The following is a 26,668-nucleotide window of genomic DNA, read 5'->3' as shown; positions in this document are numbered from 1 at the left end:
CCACCTTATTTCCCACCCTAGGGCTGAAGTGAATCCCGTCCCACTAAAAAGCTTGCCTATGTCCAATGTTTCCCACTACCCTGTTCACGTCTATCACTTCAAGCCCAATTTCCCGGCCGCGCCTCACGATCTCGCGGTTAGCAGCGAGTGCTGCCCGTTCGGTGTGCCCGCCCTGCTTCATCACCTCCGGCACGGTGCAGACTGCAATCAGCACACTTGGGGCCGTCGCCCGCAGGTCGCTTACATCCTTCGCTACCTCCTGGCCAATTTTTCTCTCCTCCCAGTAGAGAACATCGTTAAGCCCCACAAGGTTTCTAGCTTTACTGGACAAGGCCAGCTGCCCCTTCGAGATTGCCATCACCGTCTGCATCGCCTGACCGGAGAAACACACGACGTTCATGTGCTTATCCCCCTCTACCCTTTCCAGTACGTCAGCGCGGCAGCGGAATGATTACAAGCCATGTGCCACGTGCTGCTCTTTACTGGCAATGAAACGTGGTAAAACAGCGCGGCTAAGGACAGGACGCCAAGGAAGCGAGACACAGGACTAGCGGTGGCTTTTCTTTTTCCTTTGAAGGTATTTTATTTGCGTCTCTCTTCCTTTGCGTCTTGTCTCTAGCCGTCTCTGCCACATAACCGTCTCTACCATGCTGCGTCTTGTCTCTAGCTGTCTCTACCATCGTGTCTCTACCATGTTTCATTGCTCCAACCACGTTCAAGCCTTGACAAGTATTCTTTACTGGCATCCTGCTTCCCGACTGGTTTGACAAGCCTATCTTTCAGCACTCTTGCCTTTCCTACCTTCCGTCACGTCTGTCACCTCGGTGCATGCCTCCAATTAGTTGCATGGGGCAAGTTATTCTTCATTTTGGGAGGAAATGACAATGCTTTGTAGCTTCCTCTGAGCTGCTTCTAACTTTCCCTTCACGGCCCTGCGTTCATTGCGTTCGTTACTTAGCGCTGCCTCAAGTACTGCAACCCGCTTAGCTAACGCCGAGTTACCCGCTTTTACGCGTTCTAGCCGCGATACCATTAGGTGTCGACGACACGTATCTACACCTTCGTCTGCCTCGCCGCCATCCCGCTGAAAATATTCTGCATCTATTTGCTGCCGACAGCTACCACACTGTGCCAGCTTTCTACGCGTGTTCGTAGAGAACGATGGTTCGAGAAGCTTCCATGAATAGAAGCTTCTCGGAGCAACATTCGTCGTCATTAACACAAGCATATCGAATGATACGCTTCCGTCAAATGCCACGAAAGAGAAAAACCCTGCGGGATGCGTCCCAGTGTTGAATTTCAGGGGTCGCTTGTCTCAACAGAGCCACATTTACCCAGCTGTCTTAGTGGGACCAATGACGTCCTGAATTTCCCCATATACCGAAAAGCGCTGAGAAGATATCTCTGGACACGCGGCGCCTGTGTGAAACCCGGCTTCCATTGTGTCAAAATGGACGCTTGGGAATCACCAAAAAAATCGCCAAAAAGGAATGCTTCTAAGATAAGAGAATACGTACACGTAGATTATAAAGAAGGACTGCAACAGTATACCTTAATCTCATAAACTGCGTGTTGGTATACGCTTAGACCGTTCCTAGGTACGTTTACTTAGTGCGGGAAAAATCGTCGCATAGGTTCGCTCTTCGTTTGCGATTTGGGTCTTTGAAGGTTCTACGATCGAATGGACGCACTTTCAGCGAAGGTTGGACCAGGGTGTCGAACCGGAACCGGAACCGAACCGAAAACCGGAACCGAACCCGAATTTTTGCCCGGAACCGGAACTGAACCGGAACCGTATTTTTTCCGCCATTTTGGAACTGAACCCGAACCGGAACGAATCGAAGGAACCGTTCCGAACCGGTTCCGGGGCCTCAAAACTGTGATTTCTAGTTTTTCATTTCGGTACCCTCCCTTGCGTCTGAAGATATTTTTACCCTTCGCCAGACGGCACCACGAAATATTTTGCACAGTCTGCAGTTCCCAAGGCCCACAAGGTTCTCTTCTTATTATAACCCTCAGTTTAATGTAAAGTTGTCTGTATATACTACCAGTTTGCGTTAGGTACTGACCATCTCGCCCAATTATCTTTCACATTTAAAGGAGCCATGAAGAGAAAACAAAAGTTTGTTTTATTCGAAAGATTAGGTATTTCATAGTACCCCAAGCGCTTTCCCGGAAGCAAATGATGCTTTATTCACTGAGAAATAAGGCAATTTAAGCCAAAATTTTAAATCTCCCGCTAAAATTGAACATTCCGTGACGTGTACAATGGCGTCATAGAGCCGGTCCATGAAACAGATACTTAGTATGTCGACTCCATATAGCACCCACACGCGGGAGTCGATCGATACGGCGGCCATTTTAAAAATACTAGTAAAACCTAGTGCACCCGTAGCCCTAGTCATGGAATCGCCTGATCCGGAGAACAAAACTCTCGCCGAGGAGCTCGGGCTTGCATTTAACAACCTCACACCACTAAAACGCTCAATGCTTCTAAGTGCACGAGCGGCAAGAGTTGTGGGATACGCGATGGACGGGAAAGCGACCATTCCGCGATAGCCACAACAGACGAACGCCCAGCCGTCGGCACCGCTGCCTCGTCAGCCCCGTCGCGACGGACGAATATAGACTGGTACGTATGTGCCGTATTTTGATTACGGTTAATAATAGCTCAATTTCAGTAGCAGTATCGCTTATGCCAGTTGGCCGGTGTCGTGTATGGAAAGCCGTTCGCGCGAGCTCTCTGCTTCGACCAGAAAGATACGAGCGTCAATGCGCGGTGTTTACGGCATTTTTTTCTCCAAGGTCAGAGCGATTTGACGAAGTCGGCGACGAGCGCCAGCATGTCCCAGGAGTGAGCTAACGTAAGGGTCCCTGCCGTAATCACTTCCTCGGAAATGAAGCGAGCACACTCGTACTTCCTTTAGCTCTCTTTCTCCTCCGTTTGCAAAGTTCGCAAAACGTAGCCACTTGCTTCGCCTAGGTTCGTCGTTGGGCAGCACATGAAAGGAGATCTCCTCACCGGCGGGGATGTCGCACTCCCTCGACGATTTGCCCGTACTACATGGGCATTTCAAAACGCAGCAACGAAATTTCATTGTAAAGTACTCGAACAAACTGAAGTTTTCAGTGGTTGTAAACTGGAAACGAGCTCGTAACGACAGCAGCAAGCCAACACCATTCGAAACTTACGCGAAGACTGGCACTATCTCGTCGCTTCTTGTTTCTATTTTTACCTTTGCTGGTTGGCGATATGACGGCCAACCTCCTGTGCAGGGATTACGATACGAAGCAAGGTCGCGGCTGTGCGTGCTGGAACGGTTCGTTGGCCCCGAAGAGCCTCGAACCCGAAAATTCGTCTGCGCGACGGCGAGATGTCGAGCTCGGCCGGCGCTAGTTTCGTATGCATTGGCGCACACGCTTGCGTGTTCGTTCGGACCTTCAACCGTTTACTCCACCGTTCTTTGTCATAAAAAGAATGTGCAGTATGTTTCACGGGCATTTAGCTCGCTATGCAAACTGTAAGCCCTGCCTAACATGCGTTTGCTTTTGCTGGCCTCCGCCAATCGCAGAGCATTCCCAAGTGACATCACAAGTTCTGTTGCGGAAAATGAGCTGGTGGGTCGCATGGTCATTTCCTTTTTTCCTAATTATGTAGCTTATTTGAGCGAAGTTTGCGTTATAAGTGGTGTCGTTATGGTTCTAACGAGGCAATCTTTCGAATGAACCAAACTTGTGTTTTCTCTTCATGGCTCCTTTAAAATAACTTAAGTTAGAACGCATATTCCGAGGCAACATATCATGGAAACTTCTTCATGGTTTCTATCTGCATGGTGTTTAAAATCGTGTAAAGTTTTCAATGTGTTGTTGATTCGAATGCATCTCTATACGCTTGCGAAGGCCTTCATGGGCACCATCAACAATAAATCCATATCTTCCATTCATTTTGTTTGAATGGGCAGTTATATACAAACAGCACTAAGAGACTAACACTCGGAGTTCTCTACGTCACCGTCAATTTTTCTTGTACAGTGCCCTTGTGTCCTTTGTTTACTGCTCTAAGAGAACATTTGAATAGAAAAAAAAATTACGTAGATGCGATAGCATGCTCATGTTACCTTGAATCTGCTCAACCTTTAAATTAAGGGGAGCATTGATTAAAGTCGATTAATCCGGATTAGCGGGTAGACTGGGGTGGGTTAGTGAGATGAGTGAATGAGGTTAATGTGAATTAGTGGGACTGGTGTGTTGATTAATTTGGATTAGAAGAATTAGCGGGTAAGTTAAGGTGGATTAGAGGGTCGGACAAAACATGATATCTTTGGGGCCCTTGGCATTTGGAAATTGTGCAGCGTTCTCCTTCTCGACCAATCAGGAAATTTGGTTACGCACAAAATAGCCGTAAAGTTATGTGACGACCACCTGAATGCTATAAAAGTTCTTTCTTTATGCACGTATTGCGCTGTTATGTTGTTTCTCGCGTAAGATTGACATGTCGCACTCGAGTTAATGACTAATTGCCAAATGCATATCTTATATTCATCAAAGGGTTTTCAAAACATGTACATATATGAGGTAAGACTGTAGGAAGCAAGTAAACTGAAAGAAAAAAATGAGGAACGATCGACTGGCTTGATGCGAAAGACACCCGACAGCATTCTCAAATACCTTGTCTTTCTTCGTGCTACCGTTCTGCAGCCTTCCACAGGTGTAGCATCTCAACCCCCGAACACAGCCCCCTCCAAGCTGAGGAAGCGGTGATAGCAAGTGCGCTTAGCCAAAGCGACGCCAAAAGTCTCATAACAGGCTCTTAGCAGGCATGGTGCAACTTTGCCAACGGTGGATTGCATGTTACAACACTTCGAATGATCAATCATTGACTACCAACAACACCAGCCAGGAATGTATGGGCAGCAGCTCATAGTGGCATCCCCGGCAAACAACCTCGTCACCAACCTCGTGGCTCAAGATTTGACCCGCTTAGCTATTAAAGACGAGCCCGAGCGCGTGCATCCTGTAGTCAATACCAGGAAATTAATAAACACCATAGGCTCTCCCCCAAACGTATTCCTCCTCGCACAAATCGCTACCGATTAACCAGGAAATATTATTCCGCGCCATGCTGGTTAAAACCTTCCGGCACCCCACCAGATTTCACCTCTTTGACCGGAAACAATTCTCTCCATTTTGCAGCATCTGCGGAGAGCCTGGGAAACTTATACGCATAGTAGGCGGCTGCAAAACGTCTACCCTAGATCCACCTAACCTCCACGTTTGCATAGAGATTTGGGAGAGAGCCTTGGCCAGCTCCGGCCTGGAAGATCAGCTGCTCTTGACGAAAACGGCTGTCCATGCACCGGCCCCTTGAATGACGACGCCTCTCTGAAACTTTTCCTCGATTTAATTAGGTTCATTTTCTCTCTGTATCTCTCTAGGAGGAATCATTACTGCAGCTTGTGAATTTACTAGGTTATTATCTTTCCTACTTCCCAATCACTGCCAGCAGTCGCTGAAGTGCCATTAGCAAATTCCTGTCTCCGGTGGTTCCCTATCCAAATCCAATGCCGTCCTATACACGCTGCCCAATGAGTCATTAAAGCCGTTATTTCTTTCTAACCGGTCTGTTAGCAGATAAAAGATGAGCAGAATAAAATCGCTCAAAACGCGACCAGCCACGCTTGACAGTCGGAGGTTGACGCCTACGCCGGACTGTTTTCGACTTTTATCACTGCTAATGATTTCGTGTTGAAGCTAAAGCGCCGTTGAAACAAGGGGCACATGAAAAGCGTAGCAGACCAATCAATTTATTTACAATGCAATTTTTTTTCCTCATTGTGCGAAAATAGGGGCGCGTGTGCGCGTGCATGCGTAGAGATTTGATGGATCCAAAAAAAGGATAGCGGTCGCGCAGGCTCTCCTGCCCACCCAAGAGACTTTCTGGTTGCCAGTAAACTACCTGCCCGCCTGCCTGCAGCCTGCCTGCCTGTCTGCCAGGTAGAAGATTCCTACGAGGATGCGTGTTTTGGGGACGAGGCGCGGCCCGTCACGAGACGCCCGGGGAAGGGGGGGGGGGGGGGGGGGCGGAGACGCAAAATGCCGCACCATCGCGACACTCGAGGGTATCAAAAAACGATTGTGGATGGACGGGTCGGGTGCTTAGTAGGACGGGACAATAGGCAGCCTTCAGAGCGTCTGCCAATTGCCAGAAGCTTCTGGCGACGATGCACCGAGGGGGGAGGTGTCGGAGGCGCCGGGGCGCTGCTCACTGGCCAGGAGGCTACATGTTTGCCTTCCAGAAGACTGTGGCGAGGATGTATTATTTGGAGCCGATGTGCGGCCCGTCACTGGTCGGCGAAGGGAGTGGATCACAGTGCGGCACAGCGGCGGCTACCTATAGTTCATATCACAAGCTAGCTGCAGCACTGTGGAGGCTACATTGTTGTCCCCCTCAGGGCGCCTAACTCACCGCGAAGGAAGCGACAAAATACGCCGGGGCCGTGCGGTGCCACTTGCCGAGAGGGGAGAAGGGAGTGTCCTTTTAGGACCCCCTTCACGGCGGATTAGGCGCCCTCAGTGGGCGCACTATTGATAACAATGTAGCCTCCACAGTGCTGCAGCTAGCTTGTGAGATGAACTATAGAGCCATGCGTTAGAGCGCAGCCCATAAGCGCCCGCTCCTGTGGTTTCACGTAGTCCCTCAGCGTCGGCCTCGTTGTATCCGAGAGAACGAAGACGTCACCGAAGATAGAGTGAGCAGGAAAGCGGAGGATGAAAGTATGATGAAAGTGTGAGGGGGAGGACGGAATTTTGAGACTGTGCGAGACGTGCTTCACAGCGGCGACGCCTTACGACATAACGACAGAGTATACCGCGCGCCGCCATGCATTTGCTGATGACGCGATCACATCCTGAGACACAGCAGCTATGCGCTGTCGCCGAGAAGACTACAGTTAACGCTGCACTCAAATTTCGCATTAGCAAGTATTGTAATTGTCCGCAATTTTTTTTTTGTTTCTTCAACAAAACAACTGGTGGGTATAAAACTGCAGTGTTATGACTCAAGAATAAAATTACATTAAGTTATAAAAATGAACGAAACTAAATTAATAAAAATAAACTTGTGGCATAAATAGTAATGCTTTCACATTTATACAACTACGCAGCGTAAGTGTCCCATCGAACCTTTATTTCGCTTCAGTTTATGTTGTAATCATGGACCTACCATAGAAAACATTTTGCAGTAGATTGTAGAGTTAAAGAAACTTTTCAACACGTTCGATCCACGCTTTCACACTTTTCTTCGCATCTGGAAGCACTGCGAAAGCTATAGCTGTTGCCAGCACTGAACAGCAGTCGGTGATTTTCTCGTCACAGCAGATACGCCTTCCGTTTCTGCTTCGCTTTCGTGGCATTTTTTTTTTAAGTCGCAACTTAAGGAAAGCAGGCAAAATTAGCCGCTACACCACTGTAATGACGTCATTCCAGCGGTAGAAGCACGCAAGAGCGGAAAGACAAAAATATTTTAAGCAAGTTTCTAAGTTATCTGAGGGGGACAAAGGAGTAATTTTGACTGAGGCACTTTGCGACCCGCTAATCTAAGTACTCGATGTGTTGGTTGAATACTTCCTGCAAGCATTCTGGATTTAGAAAAAAGTTGGAAAAATTGTTCGAGGGTCACTTTAATTTGGCCAAGACAAAACATTTGCACAAATAAAGCTACATTATGGCTTTGTTTTCATACCTACTTGACAAGGAAATGAAAACCGAGCACAAAAAAAAATAACAAAAAAAAACGCGCCTGCTTTTTTTTTTTTTCTCCGAACCCGTTTGAACCGCTTAGAACCGGTTCGAACCGGTTCGAACCGGAACGGAATCGTGCTCCGGAACCGAACCCGAACCGAACCCGAAAGGCTTGAACCCGAACCCGAACCGAACCCGAAAAAATTCCGGTTCGACACCCTGGGTTGGACGCACTCTTAGCGGAGGTTTTGACCACGACCGGCTTTATTAATAGCGACCGGCCCATGGTCGGTGCTTCCGAGTGTCGAATTTCTTGTTGCTTGTTTGGCTGTTGGTTACTTCTTTTCGACGCCAGTGCATCGGGTAGCGCTGCAATAGATACCCAATTGTCCCCTGTATACGCGTTTGCTACGCCGGTCATCGTTGTTATTTCGTATTTTTCTTGGTCTGTAGCGCTCACCCTTTGCCTATTAACTTTGGGGAATAGCACACCTTTTGTGGCCTCGACGCTGGGCCCAAATAGACTTTTGTTATGCTAAATTGTTACTTCGCTAGGTTGGCGAAAGCACGCACCCGGCTGACGCCCACCGAACGCGCACCCATTAGGTCATCATCCGCAAAAGCTTCCGCAACTGCTAACGCTTTGCTACGTATTCCATACCGTTCCAAGCTTATCTTAGCGCATGCATACCAGAAAGAATAAGACACACAGAAATATTCAGCACGTTTTGTTCCATACCATGGATTAGAAAAAAATAAACAAGAAGGAGCACTTGGTGCGCCGTGTTTTATATTGTAGCGTAAGCTACACTGGCCGAGGTTGAGCAGTTTCGCGTGGAACCTGAAGGGCCGTGCTGCGCAAGCGCGAGGAGCATTGGATTAGATAGGATTGGATTGGAAATCCAATCCAATTGGAGTACGGGTGTGTAGAGAACTCGGTCTGCACATTCGCCGGTCTGCGCATTCCAAAAGTAGGAACGTCATAGCCGCGGCAGACGCATTGGCGCCGGCGTTGCGCAGTATAGTCTGACGCTGCGCCGGAGCCGCTTGATAGCCGTTTGGCGTGGCTCCTGGAGAACCGTGCTCCGCATGCGCGAGGAGCAGTGACTGGACTGGACTGGACTAGACTGGACTGGACTGGACTGGACTGAAATGGATTGGATTGGATTGGATTGGATTGGACTGGACTGCTGGACTGCACTGGACTGGATTGGATTGGATTGGATTGGATTGCTGAACCTTAGCTCACGCTACGTATATCCTGGCATAGCCAAGCTAAGCCACTGCTAATTTTAGCGCCTCCGAAAAAATGAAGACACGCTCGGCGCGTGGTCAATTCACGAGGATAACAAAAAGAAAGAAAGCACCCCTCCATCAAACGACGACGATGGTTGAACACGAATGTTCTTCATGACGTGTTCTGGGGGATGACAGGTAATATACGTACTGAGCTGGAACGGTCGGTATTGATCGGTACGACCGCTACACTTTATGAGAGCAGTCGCAAACCGCACTGCGAGTGAAGCGAAGCTGGGGAGGTGTAAGGATAAATTGAGCACCACCTGACGCCGCGCGCTGTCCCTACATAGCAATTGTTCAGCACGCTAGCATCCATAGTCGCCAACTGCAAAGGGCAAGTCGCTATCTCTAAACGCGGTCTTGCTTTTGACGCACTTTTTACGCAATTTCAATGTTATAAAGCTTTCGGGCTTCGCGGAACTTTTTTTTACAAGAGATAGTTAATTTTTTTATCCTTTGAGACTCCGGCCTATTTTTGTGTCGTTTTGGTGCCAGGGACGCTGTATTTTGACCTACCGAGCTAACGAACGCTTTCTCTCTAAAACTCTAACTGGATACCCCCCCCCCCCCCCCCCCCCAGGTCCGCATCTTGTAATCGGATGCCACATCGCAAACATGAATGCCATCGCAGGTAGATCGGCAACCCAAACGCCACGTATGCCACCGCTTGTTTGAGGGGCGCCTTCTGACTTATCAACTGGAGTCATTGCCGCTTCATACCTGTAACATCTTCGGAGTACATATCAGAGCAGAGCTCTATGCAACAGAAACAGACCCTACGCCCCATTTAACCTTTTCCACCCGAAAGTCATCAAGCGAGGCGAGACGCACTCTTAGACGTAGAATTCTTGGACATAACCACGTGTGTTTCGTTGAAGGCTATTGTGAAGATGAATAAAATATCCAGACCAAAGACTGCATTGAAAGCGTTCAGCGCGTTTCGAAAGATACTCGGCTTCATCATCATGGAGCACAAGTTTGGCCGATAGCATCAGCTCAATCTCATCGGTACAAGATTTTTCTTGAATTGCTTCTTGCCGTGGCGCGATCGAGGCCATTTGCGTAAATGTCTGAGATGCATTCCACAATTTTGGGCAGTCAGCTCTACCTCATTATTGTTACCCCTTTACAAAAATTCGCAACCACCGCACTATTCATGTTATGAACTGTTCAACCAACAACTACCCGCCGTTACGGACTGTCTTGATTGCGTGGTCCCTCAAGGCCTAATATTGGGCCCCTGGGCTTTCAATGAAGCCATGGTTATTGTGGCTCGAGTACTGGAAACAAACACTGGTCCCCGCCACACACCGAGGCACAAGACTATGGTGAGAATAATGAAGCTATGGGCACTGAATTCCAGGTTGCCTTTATTACTGGCGGTGACACTTGCCCAAGCTTGGACTCAGCTTATCATCTAAAAAATGAACTCCGCCTCAGTGACAGACCCAGTGTCCTCCTGGTAGAGCAGACAATAACATTAACTCTTGGCCAAATGAAATCTGGGCTGTATACGGGTATGGTATATTTCACGGCATTTCCATTCACTGCGATACCGGTACCCCTTTGGATCACTGAACTCAAAAAGCACCTTGTATGGAACACTGACAAATACGTCTCCAAAAAATCGACGAACAAGGCTGACAGCCAGAACTGCCCTTTTGAGCTGTTTCGCAGTTGGCAGACCTATCGTAATTGGCGAAGTCTCTCAGTAAGAAGGGGGGGGGGAAGGGCAGTGGGGGCGGGAGGCAACAAGGTGGCAATTTGTCTTGCCACTTCACAATCTGGCGCTCTACCTGCTCACCTCTAGCCTCTATATATGCACGGATCGCTCGTTATCAGTGATCACCATCACGGAAACTTGCGGCCACACTGACACTTCAAAGTGGCGCGAGTACAGCGTCATCGGCCTCCAATTCCTTCACCGCGAGCACCTAAAACACAGCACCCCTCCGCAGATCTTTAAGTTGCCATGCACATAAAATACAAGTTTGTTTGATTCCAAATATCTGGTGTTTTATAGTGCTCCCAGCGCTTGCCCGGCAATGAACGATGCTTTATTCACTGAGAAATTAAGCATTTAAAATTTTGATTCTGCCGCCAAATCGTGTGTTTCGCGACGTCTGCGAGGACGTAACAAGGGCAGGCATTGAAGCGGGCGTTAGTGCGCTGTTTAGCCTGCAGGGGACTGCGGAACGCCTCCTTTACCGTCAGTCCTCCTAGACGGCGCCCCCATATTTCGCAGGACCGCTATTTGCCTTTGCTTTGTTTCTGACCGAATTTGCACGTGGCCTGTTTTTGTTACGGTAGGTAGTAATCGTTTCGTGAAACATGAGGCATCCTCGAAAAACAGGGCCAGGTAAGACAATGTCGCTTACGCCAATCGTAAGCAACATTACGGGAATAGCAGCGGTGGGGAACAATAACATGTGCAACCAATTTGAAAGAAAAAAATTGGCTCCAATCCACGCTGTGAAGGTGGTTGGAAAGCAAAGCTTTAAACAACACCCACAAAAATTGCCCAAGCATACCCAGCTTTCTCGCTCAAAATTCCGACCTCTCAGGAACCTAGGAAAACCACTTCAGGAAAGTGATATTTGGCATAAAGCAAGACCTCAACGTGAAGATGAAACCACAAAAAGAACTTTCCCGGATTATGAACATTTTATGTGTAATTCACTGTCAAATCGTACTCCCCATGTATTTCTATGGGATAGTTTCCACGGCTTAGGTACCTAGTCGCGCAACGTACGAGACTTGAAACCGTTCACAAAGCAAGTTTTCACCCCCAACATTAGCTCCGCAAAAGAACCTTCGATTTTGCTAAATAACTACAGAATAATCACTGTTGAGAGGACTGCCATGAGCGGAAAAGCTGCACATGTGACGTCACTTGAATTCACACACGTGGATCCACAAAGAGTGAAACCAGAGATTCTGCCAGCCGTTACAAGGAATTTGTGGGGGCGGATTCCCGAACGCAGCAGCGTCGGGCACGGCCGAGCTAGAGCGGCGTACGCCGCCGTTGTAGCCCGGCCGTGCGTCAGCGGAAAGAAAACGGAGAGGAGCGTCATTCGAAGGGTGCGACAGCGGAACCTAGCCATCTCGGTGCTACATCACCACGCGACACAAGCGCAGACACCGAAACAATCCGGCATGTGAATTTAGTGATTCCCCTTTATGCCGATTTAAACTAGATTTAAACTAGGAAGATGTACTCGACATAACTCCCCCATTCTTTTGTTCCTTCTTTCCCCGCTGAAGTTGCAAAATGGCTTACGATCGTGGTTAGACCATACATCGAAGTCGCACATGATTGGTGCGCTTAGGACACAAAATAATTATCGGTAGTCATTCTTTGATAATAAGCAGAGTTAGTGGCTCCCCCCGCCTCCTCTCTCTCCGCGGCATCGGAAATTTCGGGGGGTGCCTCGGCGGTATCCTGCGTGCGCCTGCGACCGTGGAGCCGGTGGGGCTTCTGAGTTTAAATCACAGCGCGTCATACCGCAGTAGTGGCCGCTATGCCGTCCGCAGGCCCAACTGCCACTTCCCGCCCTGATAACCTAGGCGCACAATTTGCGACTCAGGCGGCGGCCCTGCAGGGGCCACAAGCGTCGAGTGAGAGCCGAGATTGTCGCGGAGCGCAATGAGAACGACCGCTTGGACGCCCTCCGCTGTGCCTGCGATCGGCTAATGACGGCCCGATCGTGGCTCGGGCCCGTCCGACCGTGACGACAAGGTGCCGTCGCGAGGTGCGTGCGGGCCGTGTTAGCGAAAGCCAAGGTCCCCCACCCCCGTCCCCCAGTTCGTCTTCCTCTCGTGGTCCGTTGAACTTGGCCGCTATAAACGGATGCCCGTTGCGCCCCGTAACACTGCACTTCCGCCACGAGCGCCGGCGGTACGTGCATCGGCTGTCGGCACAGGCTCAAGCGCCAGCCACTCCCGCCGTCGTATCCCGGTGGAGTGTTGGTTGGAGAAGAGATGTGTAGATTTGTGTCCGGGGGTGCAGCAGGAGCAGTGTACCCAGACTGAGGCGTTCGTTTATGAAAGTCGGGATAAAACCTGTTCGCTGAGGAGCCGCTCATACCATGCAGGTGCGCGTTTGGCGAACATGCGACAGCGGAAATACCCGAGAGAGCATCTCCATAAGTGGCATGTTCAGCTTAAAGGGAATTGAATACAACTGGTACCAGCCTTCGGCTCTTTGGCGTACAACAAAACCCTGGCGCACGCGTTTCGGGGTATGCATAGGGGTATTAGAAGCATAACTTCGTTGTTCAACCCTGAAATCGCAACGGGTCACAGGAGCGTAGACGATGAGAACAGCGCGGAAGCCCATCGTCGCAAGAGGTACCCAACACAAGAACGTGTAATTCTTACAGCGCTACAGAATTGCCTGCTTCACCTTTTTTTTGCAGCATCCAGCGGATTTTGCAACAATCTAGCGACCGATAGTAGCCGGAATTCATGGAAAGTTACTCGTAAGACAATGCTCAGAAAGTGAAAGGTTGCTATGAGCCTCTGCATTAAAACAAGAGCTACATTTCCTCGCGCACATTCACGAATGAAGCCCAAGTAATGATAAGCGGCAGGGTCTGGACAGCCTGAGCCGGATCACGAAACGGTTATACGTAATCTATCTGCAGACCGTTTGCGACAACGAAAGAGTTTATATTGTCAATGGGAATGAATGTAGTCTTCAATTTAAACACAACATTAAAGATAAATTTAGTCCTGTAGGACTAATTGTAGTAAATTGCAGATGTTTTCCCTTGTGCTGAATAATAAAGCAACGTGCTCACTAATCGTTGCTGGGCTCATGGGAACAGCCAGAAAGGCGCTCGCAGTTCTCATCATTTTCCTGTCAGGAAAGGACAACACTCATGCGCTAACTGAAACGTTCAGTAATGCAATCGAAAATGTGAACATACGCACCTATATGCTTAGGACTCACGTTTTCTGAGAGCCATAAATGTGTCGACGAAATAAATAAAAATGAGGCAAAGGTCGCCATGCATTGTCGTATTATGGCTCACTCGATTCGTATGCCACTCACGCCCAACAATACCGTAGCTTCCAAACCCTCTACATTCTAGGATGTTGTATTCAGTGCAAATTCATCGCACGAACAGACTATGGTCCTCATTAAAGACTGCGAAATACCAGTGGCTCCTGCGCCTCAGTAATCCAGAATTCTGGCGTTTTTGTGTCCAGCCACTGCCTTACCTCCTTTCTTTTTTCTTCTTGAAATCGCTACGTCCACGCTACGCGCTGCGCTGTAGAAAAGGCCTTCCACGAAAGCGTGGCGGTTTCTTTGGAATTTCCCCAGTTATCTTTGCAGTGCCCTCAATGCAGCGACGCTACCGTGTTGTGGTCCAAGAACTGCGAAGAACTTACTGAAGAACTTCGGCACGAGAGCGTCACGCGTGCCGACGTAGGACGAGCGATGAGACATTGGAGAGACGCTGGCGTGGTCCTTAGCTGGAGCACTAGGCTCAAGCTTCCGTTCATCGCTTCGCCGGAAAACACCATGCTTCACAAACAGAGAGCCAAAACATTGCCAATTGGGTATTGGGTGTTTTGAGACAAAGTACGGTTTGTGCCCGCCTAGCATGGCCAAACAAATTAAAGAACGGCATGACGGGCGGGGACAAGTTGCATTTTAGTAAACGAAGGAACCGGAAAACAAAACGGCCAAAAAAATTCACCATCTTCCCGTAGGGGAACCCTGAGTAGTATGCCAAGCAGCCATGGGGTCGACTCAAGTTCCCATTAGTTTACAGTTCGATCGCGGCGTTGCAGGAGGACAATGAGGGGAGCGGAGTGCGCGTGCGCGTCATTTATACCGCGGAGCTACACTGGCGCTCCCAGCGGAGTGTGCAGCGGCTACCGTCGCGTCTCTAACCCTAAGCTGCTTCGCATTCATAGAGATAATATGCTGACTCTAGAGGGAAAGCGCGTCGCTGAGCCAATGCATTGGAACCGTACGACACACAGTGGCGATTTGAAGGTTGCCAGCTGAGCTTTTGCTTACTAAAAACGGCGAAAGCGATGGGTATTAATCTGGCAACGTGCTGCTGTGGCGTTGTCGCGTCCGGCTAGCGAAGCATGCCGGGAGAAATTGTAATATGGCGGCCCGCTAGCCAGGCGGATGTTGTGTAGGCGGCGTCGACAGCATTGCGTAGTTTATCTTCTGTGGGTAGGTAACCAACCCGTTTTCGGTTTAGCGTGTGACTTATATGTACTGATACTATTTGAGCAAGATGGAGCAACGCTCACACAACACTTCCGCGCAAGCTCGAATGCGACTAATCGCATGCGCGAGGACGCCAAGGAGTCAGCTGATCCGTACTGGGCGCACAGAAAAATGAATATTCGTATGATCTCCGTGCATTTTCGCGCTGTGCCGCTTTATTTACCATTCTGTGACATTTTGCGAGTCGCTCAATGCTTTTCAAACGAAGTGAAGTGAACTGTGGCTTTAGCTCAGTGTAAAACCTTTATTGACAAAAAAAAAAAAAAGACGTTATCGCATGGCCAACGCTGATATTGCCGGCGAGTCCCGGTCCCTTTGATGCACAGGAACGAAAGAGCGCGGTCGATTGCAGGCCAACGGAGTATGCGAAATAGTCAGTGGCGTCTCCCGTTTTCCTTTCTGTCTGTATTCGTCAAGTTCTAGCTACTTTCCTCCACTTCAAAGGAAAAGCTTTCTGGACTGAATGGGGACGTAACTTGCCGCACAGAGCGCGCGGGAAGAGAATATTGAGTTACTGTGACTGATTAAAAAAAGAAACCGTATTTCGTTAACTATTTTTTTTTGTTCTACCTTCACGAACGTTTGCGCGAAAGTTCGAAGCACGGAGAGCTGTATAAAGTTTCACGAAAAAACTCCCACCTCCCCTGGCGGGAACCCCTGTGTAGATGCGACGCATAGGCGGAGCGGCGAAGGGACCGCGTTTTATAGCGCGCATAACGTTGAGGGGACTGCGTAAGCCGGTCCCAGTCGATGACGACGTTGGCGTACTTTAAAGCGGCGTGGACTGTAGGTGTTTGAGCCAAGCGTGGATGTTGCTTCGCCGGAGAACGGCACACCGATTATATGCGCAGCGCGCCCGAAGGAGAGGAAACCGCGGAAGAGAGAGTACTGCTGCGCCGGCCCCAGCGCGTCTGCCGCGGCTATGACGCAACGTGCCGCGGCTATGACACAACACAATCCAACACAATCCACTGTAATCCAATCCAATCCAAATCCAATCCAATCGAAGCCAAGCCAATCCAATCGAATCCAATCCAATGCCCCTCGCGAGAGAGTGTTCGCTATCGGAGAGGAGAGGGGGTGAGCGGCGGAGAGCGCAGCTGGCGCGGCGAGGAGAATGGGGGAGGGGTGGACAACGCCGACGACAACGACGACGACGCCGGAGGGACAAGGCGAGTGAATCAGATGCTCTGCATCTAATAAAACAGCTGAAACGGAACGATTATAAAAGCTCCTTTTATTTCTTTTCCAATAGGAACGATCGCTGGCTGCCACTCCGTAACCAGTAGTGAACTTGCGGTAGTCAAGTTCAGATCGGAATCCCTGTTCCGGCGTCAGTTCAGGGGCAATAGATAAGATTCTTAACGTGAAGAAACGAATGACGGCTTCGCAAGCTCCCAGGGAGGCAGTTGCTCAGCGCGTGCATCCGAGTTGCTCCAGTTGTACACGTTTTGCACGCACGCAGATCTGACCTGGAGACTGCGCGCGCGCGCACGCACTCACGCACGCACGCACGCACGCACACGCACGCACGCATACGCGCACACGCGCACACGCGCACCCGCGCACGCACGCACGCACGCACGCAAGCACGCACGCACGCACGCACACACACACACACACACACACACACACACTGCGCAAGCCAGGAGCAAGGGCCTCGCCACTTCCTAGCACACTTAAAAAAATCGAAACCAACACTGAACTACACACTTACTTTTTGTTCGCTAATTTAAGCTTAATTGCGCTAAACGTTTTTTATAAAGCTAGTTTTAATTACTGCGGCAATTATGTGTAACCATTTTGCTTCAGTTCATTATTTTAGGTAAGTAATTACGGGACAACTTTTTAGAGGGCTGAATACGATTGCTCTGGCAGCCATGGGAATTGTATCATGTCAGCGCTTACGATTTGTACGGTGTCGGAGCTCGCTTTACCCCCCTGTTCACGTTATCGCGCGCGGAGTCGCAGGTGTTGCCATTCCTTGCGCACTCCCGGAGAGGATAGGAGAGGAGGAATGCCGGAGAGGAGAGGAGCGTCGGAGAGGAGAGGAGGAATGCCTCGCATACTACTCAGGGTTCCCCTACGGGAAGATGACGACGGTGGTTGAACGCGAAGCTATCTCGTGATGGATTCTTTGGTTGGCCGATCCCTAGGGGCATCCTGCCACAATCATCATCAGCGGTGCCTGCCCAGGCATGCGCAGTGGTGGTGTGGACACCGCACAACGGCGCCCACACAACGGCGCAGTGAACAGGCTCGACCATAAGCTGCTTCGCATCTAAAAAATGAAACCCCCTTCGTAGTCATTCACCATTCTCTTAAAACCTTGGTCGTTAACAAAAACGGAAACACTCGCACATGCGCACTTTAAATTCCAATAGAAAAACGCATGGTGAGGGTGCGAAAGAGGAAAGTGAGAAGGGCAGCGAACATCCTTGAAGTAGAGATGACGAGTCTCCTCCTTTTCGCGTCATCCTCGTCATCAATTATTTATTGCCCTCGGGCTCATTCACCTTATCGCTCCCCTCACTGAGTGCACCCTCCGCGACTCCCACCCCAGTCACAAAGGGCGCTGCGCTAGTTTCGCCTTTCACCGATCGGAGAATGTGAGTGTGTACGCAGCAGTATTTTAATGACGCAAAAAAACGCGGCTGGCCAGGAACAAAGCAGTCAGAAATTATAGTGTGAACGGCTCTTGCGCAATCTGAAACCAATGGTGAAAGGGCAGCTGAAGCGAACTAGCAAAAGCTTAATGTTGGCGAGTTCTTTCGACGTACCTAAAAATAAAAACCTTAAAGGCGCAAAAAACACCGACAAAAAGAGCAAAAACAAGTAAGACAAGGCGTCTTGTCGGTCGTGCTGGTTTCTCCTTGTGCCCGTGTTTTCTGCACCTTTAACCTTTCTCAAATAAGCAGAAGTGGTTTTTTTTTACATTCCTGTCTGCATTGCGTAGCTCAACTCGTGTAACCCGTTCTTCGAGTATTTAGTGGGAGCCGAGAGCCTTTGTTATTTTCTGGAGCTCGGCAGACGGGTAAACATCGTGCGGCCTTCTTGGCTGTTCATGTTAGAATACTTTGCAACGAGTTTTACTGACTCATTATTGTACAGTGTTTTCACGTTGTAACAATAAATCATTCAGGTACCTGACCGCTTGCCAGATGTGGTGTTAAGGATCTACGATACATTCTGACCTCGCTATATATATACAAACCCTCATTCGGGGTTTTTAGCAATTGCTCGCACGTTTATAAAGGCTTAGAACGCTATTTAGTGCCAAACAAAAAGTTTAACAACTTCCCCACGGAAGTTGGCTGAATGAATAGGGACTTATATTTTCCAAGTTTTCTTTGTTTTGTTTTTCCAATTCAATATTTTCCGGCTTCCCTAATTTATATATAGATCTGCTGCCGAAGACCCTCACCGAAAAATTAGCAGAGGCTTAGCTCGGCAATGCCAAGATATACGTAGCGTGAGCTAAGGTTCAGCAATCAATTCCAATTCAGTCCAGTCCAGTCCAGTCCAGTTCAGTCACTGCACGTCGCGCATGCGCAGCACGGCTCTCCAGGAACCACGCGAAACGGCTATCAAGCAGCTCCGGCGCAGCGTCAGACTTGGCTACTGCGCAACGGAGGCGTGCAGCTGGGCACGCGCCGGCGCCAGTGCGTCGGCTCTGGCTATGACGTCACTCCTCTGGAATACGTAGACCGACGAATGTGCAGACTCAATTCTCTACACACCCGTACTCCAATTGGATTGGATTTCCAATCCAACCCAATACAATCCAATTCAATCCAATCCAATCCAAATCCAATACAAACCACTCCAAGCCAATCCAATCCAGTGCTCTTCGCGCTTGCGCAGCACGGCCCTTCAGGGTCCAGGCGAAACTGCTCAGCCTCGGCCAGTGTTGCTTACGCTACAAAAAGGATAAAAGGGTCTTCCCCGCTTTCAGTGAGCGTCCCGGAGCCTGACGTCGCGAGTGCGGGGGAATCTTAACGCGACGAAGGTACTGCGTGAAAAAGAGCAAGCTTAAGGTGGCCAAGCTAGGACAAAATTACTCAGGCTTTTTGTAGCGCAAAACGAACCGAGTTGGCGGCAACATTGTCAGTGAAAACTGTAACGGTTTGCGACTGCTGGATTTTTACCCTTGCTTCTATGTACTTATCCCGCATGAAACTTCATTTCAGAAAAAGCGTGGCAGTGCGGGATTGTTGGTGTATACTGAATATTTGAACCATAGCGCTAAAATGGGACGGAAGAGCGACAGGACAGAGTGCTGGTCCTACCAGCTCGCTGTCCTTTCACTATTTTGTGCTGTTTTAGCGCTGTTGTTCACATGTTCATTTCATACTCATTGCTTCTGGTACGGCTTCCCGTCGACGCCTTTTATGGTTATACTTAAGGGGTGCATGGGCTACATTGTAGTTGAACAAGCAGGCAACTTTTCTGAGGTAACCGTGATTGTAAAGAACCTAGGCCTTCACATGAGGCGCCACGAGACAGGCCTTCTAAGCATATGCTGTGTGCGCCGAGGTCTGTTTAGCTTCTTTTGAGCGCTCATTTGCTCAAGTAATGAATGCCGGATGATTAGTTCTCGTCAAGTAAAGAGGAATACTTCTATCCGACCGAGGTCACTGAAATGTTGCGGAGACAGACGGCAGCACAGGTCCTGTGGCCGGTCTGTAGGGGGCGTTACACGTAATAACCAGCCCAGCTGGAAGTTCTTTCTTAAATTCAATCGCCTTTATATACATTTTCTTCGGGAAAGAGGCGAGAAGCTTCCAGTGAAAGTAAACCGCGAGATGATCGAAAACACCATCCTCTGAAGTCATGTAGGGCCCCATTCCTCACAGCTAGCAGATTGCACTACGCTGGAGGGATAAACAGTTATGCATTTGGTGATGTCCATCAGCACGCGCACGGGGATGTTTCAAAGATCCTTGGCTAGAAAAAAGAGCTTCTTCAATGTGTAAAAAGCGCTACTGCGCTTCCTTCAAATGCTCGATTTTCCAAAACACGCGTGTGTACTTAACGTTTTGTTTGCAGAAGCATACGAAAGCGAAGCGCTTCCATTCGGCCTGCAAATGGACGGAGGGACACACACCCATACATACATACATACATACATACATACATACATACATACATACATACATACATACATACATACATACATACATACATACATGCATACATGCATACATGCATACATGCATACATGCATACATGCATACATACATACATACATACATACATACATACATACATAGAGAAAGAGAGAGAGAGAGGAGATGCTTCGAAAGAAGCTAATGAGGACTGGAGGAGCAGGAAGCCTCGCCACTTTCATGTGGCGAATGAACCGCATTGAACACGCAATAAAGTCGTTATTAATTATTAGGACTAATGAAGGAAACCAACATGAGGATAATGCACGGGATTTATGGTCTAATTCTTCAAATCTTTTGGTTCTTTGGCTCAGTGACAGTCCTCGCCGCCTGAGAATTGAACACACCTACAAAATGAAGCGGGCAGCAAAACGTTTTAGCCACGATATATTCAACGTTAAGGTACCCACCTTCTTCCAATTTTATGACGTTGTCTTATCAACAGAAACATTTGGTTAGCGTGTGTGTTTTTATGGCCGGTGGGGCGCGACAATAAACACGCCATCCGACTTACAAAGTTACAGAATTTAGTAAGGTTACCTTGATATTGTCGTTTTTTATTTGTATTAGTTGCTTTTACACCACCTGGTTTAAAGCTTTTTAGTGCATACATAATTTGGAAGGAGACAGCTATCAATTTCTTGCTACTCACGGGGAAAAACTGATTAACGTGACCTGTTGTCGCTCACGAGGTCGACAGCTAGATGTGGCGTCGATAGAGCTAAATTTCAAGTACCCTCACATTAATAAAATTTTGATCCACGTTAATAGGCCCCTGGCTATGCATGTTAATACCTGCTCTGCTCCTGCCGCCAGCACGATGCCCTGTGAGCAGAGCTTTGGGCCGCACTCCAGCGTCTCGGGCTGCCTAACGACACCCTGATGAACCTAATTTTCCCGACGGGCTCCAACTCCATCCGGCGGGAAGCATTCCGACTTCTCCTGGCCTTCCTCGAGAAGACGAACCTCATACAACGGCTGTAGCCGAATGCCTGCCGGCCAGCCTGACGCACTCCTTATCTCTTTCTTTCTCTCTCTCTCTCCCTCTTTCTCTGGCCCCATTTTTTTCTCACCTATCCCCTTTCATTCCCTTTCCCCCCTTCCCCCGGACTAGGTTGTATGCTGGTGAACGCCAAACGAGTTCAAAATATCCCAAGTCCACTTCTTTTCCATTTTCTGTATCAATAAATCACTCACTCCACAACGCCGTGCCTCAATCAAAATATTCCGCTCGTTTGTTTCGATTATAAAGGTTACTTCCACGTACAGGCGCACGCACAAAACTAGGTACAGGTGAGGTTAAATCTAACAGGTTGAAACGTTGACATGACCTTATGATTGATTTCGCGGCGCCTATGACCATAGTTTGTTTCAATGAAATATACAATGAGGCTAACTTCCAACATTCTCTTGGTTACCTATTTCCAGAATCTTAAAAAAAAACTGCGAGAAAAACATGAGAAAATCTGCGATTTTCTCACGTTTGAGGAAACGTCAATGCAGGCGCGTTTGCGCATGCGCAAAGGAAAGGGTTTCAGGTCTACTTGGCTTACTATATCCAATAAGAAATAGTCAACACGTGTAGAAGAAAGCTTCTGCGTGGCGAAAGAATTTGTATTTTCCCCGCAACGGTGTTCTGATTCTTCTTGGACTAGTTCAGCTGACACTGAAGATACGTACGAATTGTGTGTTATGGATACTTTCGCATGTGTAGCTTTGATATACAGTACGCAGGCATAGGTATAGATTATATGTAAATGTATATGGATACCTTGATGTATATGATGTATATGTATATGATACCTTGATGTAGAGTAAGCTATCGTACACACTTAATTTCAGGCCGGTATTGCGGGCGCCGTCTGAACGCACAGCAGACAGGGCTGCATCGAACAGACATCGAGCTTTTCTACGGTTATGACTAAATGGAAACAGAAACAAAACACCCTGAAACAAAAGGCGAGAAAGCGTGCTATCTCGCCTTTTGTTCGTCTTGAAAGACAGTGCTCAGCTTTTAGCCAACACTAATCACAACAAGAAGTCGTTCGGCTCCGCTTACCTGCATGCTTGAAACATCTGAAACCTGGGCAGTGGTGGCGTCTGTCTCCTGGGTTGTGGACCCCGCTGAAGTGGTGACGTCTGTGCTTCCGGGAACTTCTTCCACAGTCATCTCGGTGATCTCAAACGTTGTGGAACCTAGTAGCATGGCCGTTGTCTCCGGCGACATCGGTGTGGTCTCACTGCCACCGCCGGAATCGTTCTCCTCTGGCAGGCACAAACAGAGGTGCGCGAGCAGCAGGAGCACAGGAAACGTCCGCTTGCATCTATGGGTGACCGCCATTTCAGGTTGGCTGCTGCGTCAAAAGTTGTGCCAGCGCTTCGAGGATCCGTCGCACAGAAGCCGTCCCCCAAGTTAGGCAGGCAGGCGGACGTGAAGCCGACAAGGCGCGGTTACTTTGAAAGGATGGACTGCGTCATTAGAGCCTCTTCGACCCAAGCAAACACTGACCGCCTTGAGAAGGTCTTCCTGCATGGAACAGCACGACAAATGCTGTCTCAGTCGAGTCGCAAACACTATGAATTGGTAAAAAAAAGTCGATGAAAAGACCACTGCGGGCAAACTCCATACCGCAGATTAGTTCACCAAGTGCACCTTCTTGTACAAGAACCTTGATTCTCAATATCCTTTGCTCCCAGCTGTTTGTGAATGATTTGAAATTAGCAAAAAGGAACGAAATCATAGAAATCGCGCGCGAGCGAGCCTTGGTTGGATAGATATAAACGAAAGGGTGCCATCAAAATAAGGAAAGAAGCCGGGCCAAGTGCTTTGTTTCTGATGAACCAGATGTGAAAAAACCAAGAAACAATTTAATGTTACGGTTCAGATGAAACCCCGCTGAAGTTACTGACGCTTTTCTTAATCTCTCATTGTGCCCAAAGACTCTTGAATGTCAGAATGACAAAATTGCTGTGCGCCGACCAAATAATATCTGTCCACCGGAACGTCGAGGTTCACTTGTCCCTACGTCGTCTAAGGCAGTATGAGTAAAGTAATATTCTCCGATAACATCGCGGCCGAAAATTTGTGTGGGAAATATCACCAAACGACGTTCGACGCCACTGTAACGCCGACACGCCGAGAACAAATTTTCAGGGCTTAATTTACCGATAATTAAGGCTATCTTTAGTCGCATTCGCATCTACCGCCTCGTCGGTTGGCTAAAAGCAAAAGAAACAGATATCTTAAGACTGTTCTCCATCTACGTGGGGGGACCTACGGCGCTAGCTGTTTGAACATAACACCAAAAGAAAGTGATGGTTTTCACTCACAATTCTGCGACTACTAGCTGCACGTGCGAGAGGACACGGTGAGGATCGTCATAACGTCTTCACGGCTGATACAGCGCGAAGCGCGCGCTCCGGCTCGAACGGGCCGCACGCTCCTTGCAGTCGGGAAGACCGTTTTCAAGAGCAGCGCGGCGACACCGGCGACTCTTCCCGGGAGGACTCCGTCGCGTCCTGATGAGAGTGCGCGCGTGCGTGCCTATTAGGGGGAGGGCCCGGCTCTCCTGGCGGAAGCCGGCTGTGCTCTCTCCGTCCGAGACGCCCCCTCGGACGGTGTTCTTGGCGAAGGAGCTCCTCAGGAACGGAGGTGCGCAACGCGAAGTAGAGAGCCGGGGTGGGTAAGGGCGCATACGAAGGAAAACAAAAGGCTCGGAAGGCCAATTGCCGTGGTTCACTTGGCGGGGGCGAGCCGCCATGCGGAACCGGGCGAGTCGCGGCTCTCCCAGCGGCCGCAACGCCGCTGCCAACCCTCCTCCTCCCGGCCGGCTGAGATGCCCGTGTCAAGTCGACCAGCTCAGATGCTGCGCGGGCCGGAAGCCTATTGCACAATGGGCAGCGCGAGACGACGGCCAGTCATGACGTACCAGCAAAACCCGTTGCCCCCTTTATCGACCTCATGAAGGCTTGCAGTTCCTATTCAGCGCAACCCATTGCACGTGCGCCTATTGCAGGCTCTATAGCACGGAAAGTGGCACACTGGGACTGCTTCCGTACCGAATCGAGCACCAGTAGTCCGGACTTCTAGCCTTTGGAGACGCCGCTGTTCTTGTGAAAGACCAGGCGGCCATCCAAAAGGCGACACGCCGCTATCCGGCGTTCCGCTTGGTGACTAATCTCGGACAAGAACGACTGTTGAAGTGAAGCACGGATTCCACCGAGCTTTTCAGAGTTCTGGTTTTATGCAGTAGAAGCCCTTGCTGCCGTTTAGCGCGTGATGACCCTAACCATTCACGAGTTGCTTGGTGGCAACCCATAGTCTTTGATCAGATCCGGGCTTTATTCCAGAATGCTTCAATGACATTTCCCTTCTACGAAGGCGAAAAGAGAGTAATTTGCTCCAGCGCTGGTTTTTTCCTTGATCCCACCCAGTTGTGACAACGCACCACCTGGCCCTAGGCTCGATGCCATGATGACACTGTTGCACATTTCGAAGGTTGTTTTACCGACCAGCCGATTTAGAAGTAGTTTGAAAAATGTACCGAAGTTTGAGAAAAAAAGTACTGTCGCAAAGTTCATTTGTGTCATTTTGATTACAAAGAAAGCATGTACATTTGCGGCGAAATAGTTGATTAATCTTAACAGGTTATGGATAAGATGCGTTAGAGTGGGAGAGGGAGTTGAACATGCAAAGAAGGTATAGTCGTTTAGAAGTTAAGAACAAACATAAAATTCACAAACCATCCCCCCGGAGTAATCTTGACCTGCACCTGTTGGCGTCGCCGCTGACAGTACAATGATTCTTTAAGGACAGTATTTCATACGTACATCCTGCACTTGTCCCTTTGAAAGAAAACAAATCCAGCGTGGGGATGTACAAAGTATGCGCTAGGCAGTAGTGGATGGATAGATGGCCATCCAAATATGATAGTGCGGTATTGGCCGTGCCATTTATGTCAATCCGCACTGTGAATATGTCATTAGTGCATCGGCGGGACTCCGTAGCTGCAACGACATGTGGTTTTGGCGTTTCTGTTTTACTGCAAAGCGGTATATGTCTTCCCCCCCCCCCCCCCTTCCCAGTTTTCATTCCGGTGTCCTCGATTTACTCAGCGCTGCTCCGAGGCTCCTCCGCACCGCCGCTGAGACCTCTTTCACAAACCCGATGCCCCTTTGGCAAGTTGCACAGTCGGCAGCTAACGGCGGTAGTGCGGGTATCACATGATTGCGAAAAATAAACAGAAGCACATATGGGCGTAATAAAATGCACTGACGATTACTACACTCCCTGATATGAAATTTGTGCGCAGCGCGAGCTGCAGTCTTCTCTGTAAACAGAAGCACACATGGGCGCAATAAAATGCACTGACGATAACTACACTCCCTCATATGAAATTTGTGCGCAGCGCGAGCTGCAGTCTTCTCTGTAAACAGAAGCACACATGGGCGCAATAAAATGCACTGACAATTACTACACTCCCTGATATGAAATTTGTGCGCAGCGCGAGCTGGAGTCTTCTCTGTCACGGCGCATATCTGCTGCGTCTCAGGAAGGGTTCGCGTGATCAGTGAACGTACGGTGGCGTGCGCTACTCTGCTGCTACCTCGCAGTGCGTCGCCGCCACCAGCCAGCATGTTGCAAATCGTGTTCGAACCTCCCGCGCAAATGTCACGTGGCTCGGATTAGCCCCGCACAAGGGAGCAGCGAGCATGTTGTTGCATGTCTAGTTTAAACCTCCTGCGCAAATGTCACGTGGTTTGGATTAGCGGAGAATGAAACAGTATTTGAGGAATGTGTCAGGGGGGAGGCGCTCCTTGGTGCCGACGCATCAGACGTGAGAGGGAAAGGCAGTGATAAAGATGACGCCGTAGCCGCACTTGTCGTACTCCACTTCACCCTTCGCTAGACGTTCCCCTTCGTTTTCTTTCTTTCGGTGCTGCTGCGTTCGCTCACCCGGTTAGGCGAACATAAACAGACGCCGCTCCCGCGACGCCAGGTAACGGCTGCCAAAGGGCTGCCCCCTAAAACGACCGAAACTTGCCGTCACCCTTTCCGCTCAAATTCACTTCGCCAAGTAGCTGCGAATCGCCCCCGGTAGAAGAGAAACTTCCCCAGTTGGAACGCCGGCTTGAGCCCATACTTCTTTTTCAGCTTCGAAGGCCTTCCGAGCGATATATTCGCCGGTGTCTTTCACGCCTAAGT

General features: G+C 49.3%; 1 protein-coding gene across 1 annotated transcript in view; it reads right to left on the bottom strand.

The window, feature by feature from the left end:
• Nucleotides 1-23,994, bottom strand: part of LOC144179414 (uncharacterized) — a 204,755-nt gene extending 180,761 nt beyond the window's left edge. The window contains exons 1-2 of the mRNA XM_077707767.1: nucleotides 23,794-23,994; nucleotides 22,523-22,990 (exon numbers count right to left, since the gene is read on the bottom strand). Coding sequence (XP_077563893.1) covers nucleotides 22,523-22,804 — 282 coding nt within the window. The 5' untranslated portion in view covers nucleotides 22,805-22,990; nucleotides 23,794-23,994. The remainder of the gene's footprint in view (nucleotides 1-22,522; nucleotides 22,991-23,793) is intronic.
• Between the last annotated feature and the right edge of the window lie 2,674 nt (nucleotides 23,995-26,668).

This window comes from Haemaphysalis longicornis, unplaced genomic scaffold (genome assembly GCF_048455015.1).
Source record: "Haemaphysalis longicornis isolate Haplotype H1 unplaced genomic scaffold, Haemaphysalis longicornis Haplotype H1 scaffold_1, whole genome shotgun sequence".
In the NCBI taxonomy this organism is placed as follows: Eukaryota; Metazoa; Arthropoda; class Arachnida; order Ixodida; family Ixodidae; genus Haemaphysalis; species Haemaphysalis longicornis.
Note: the sequence above shows the minus strand (reverse complement) of the source record. Positions and strands in the feature narration are given on the sequence as shown.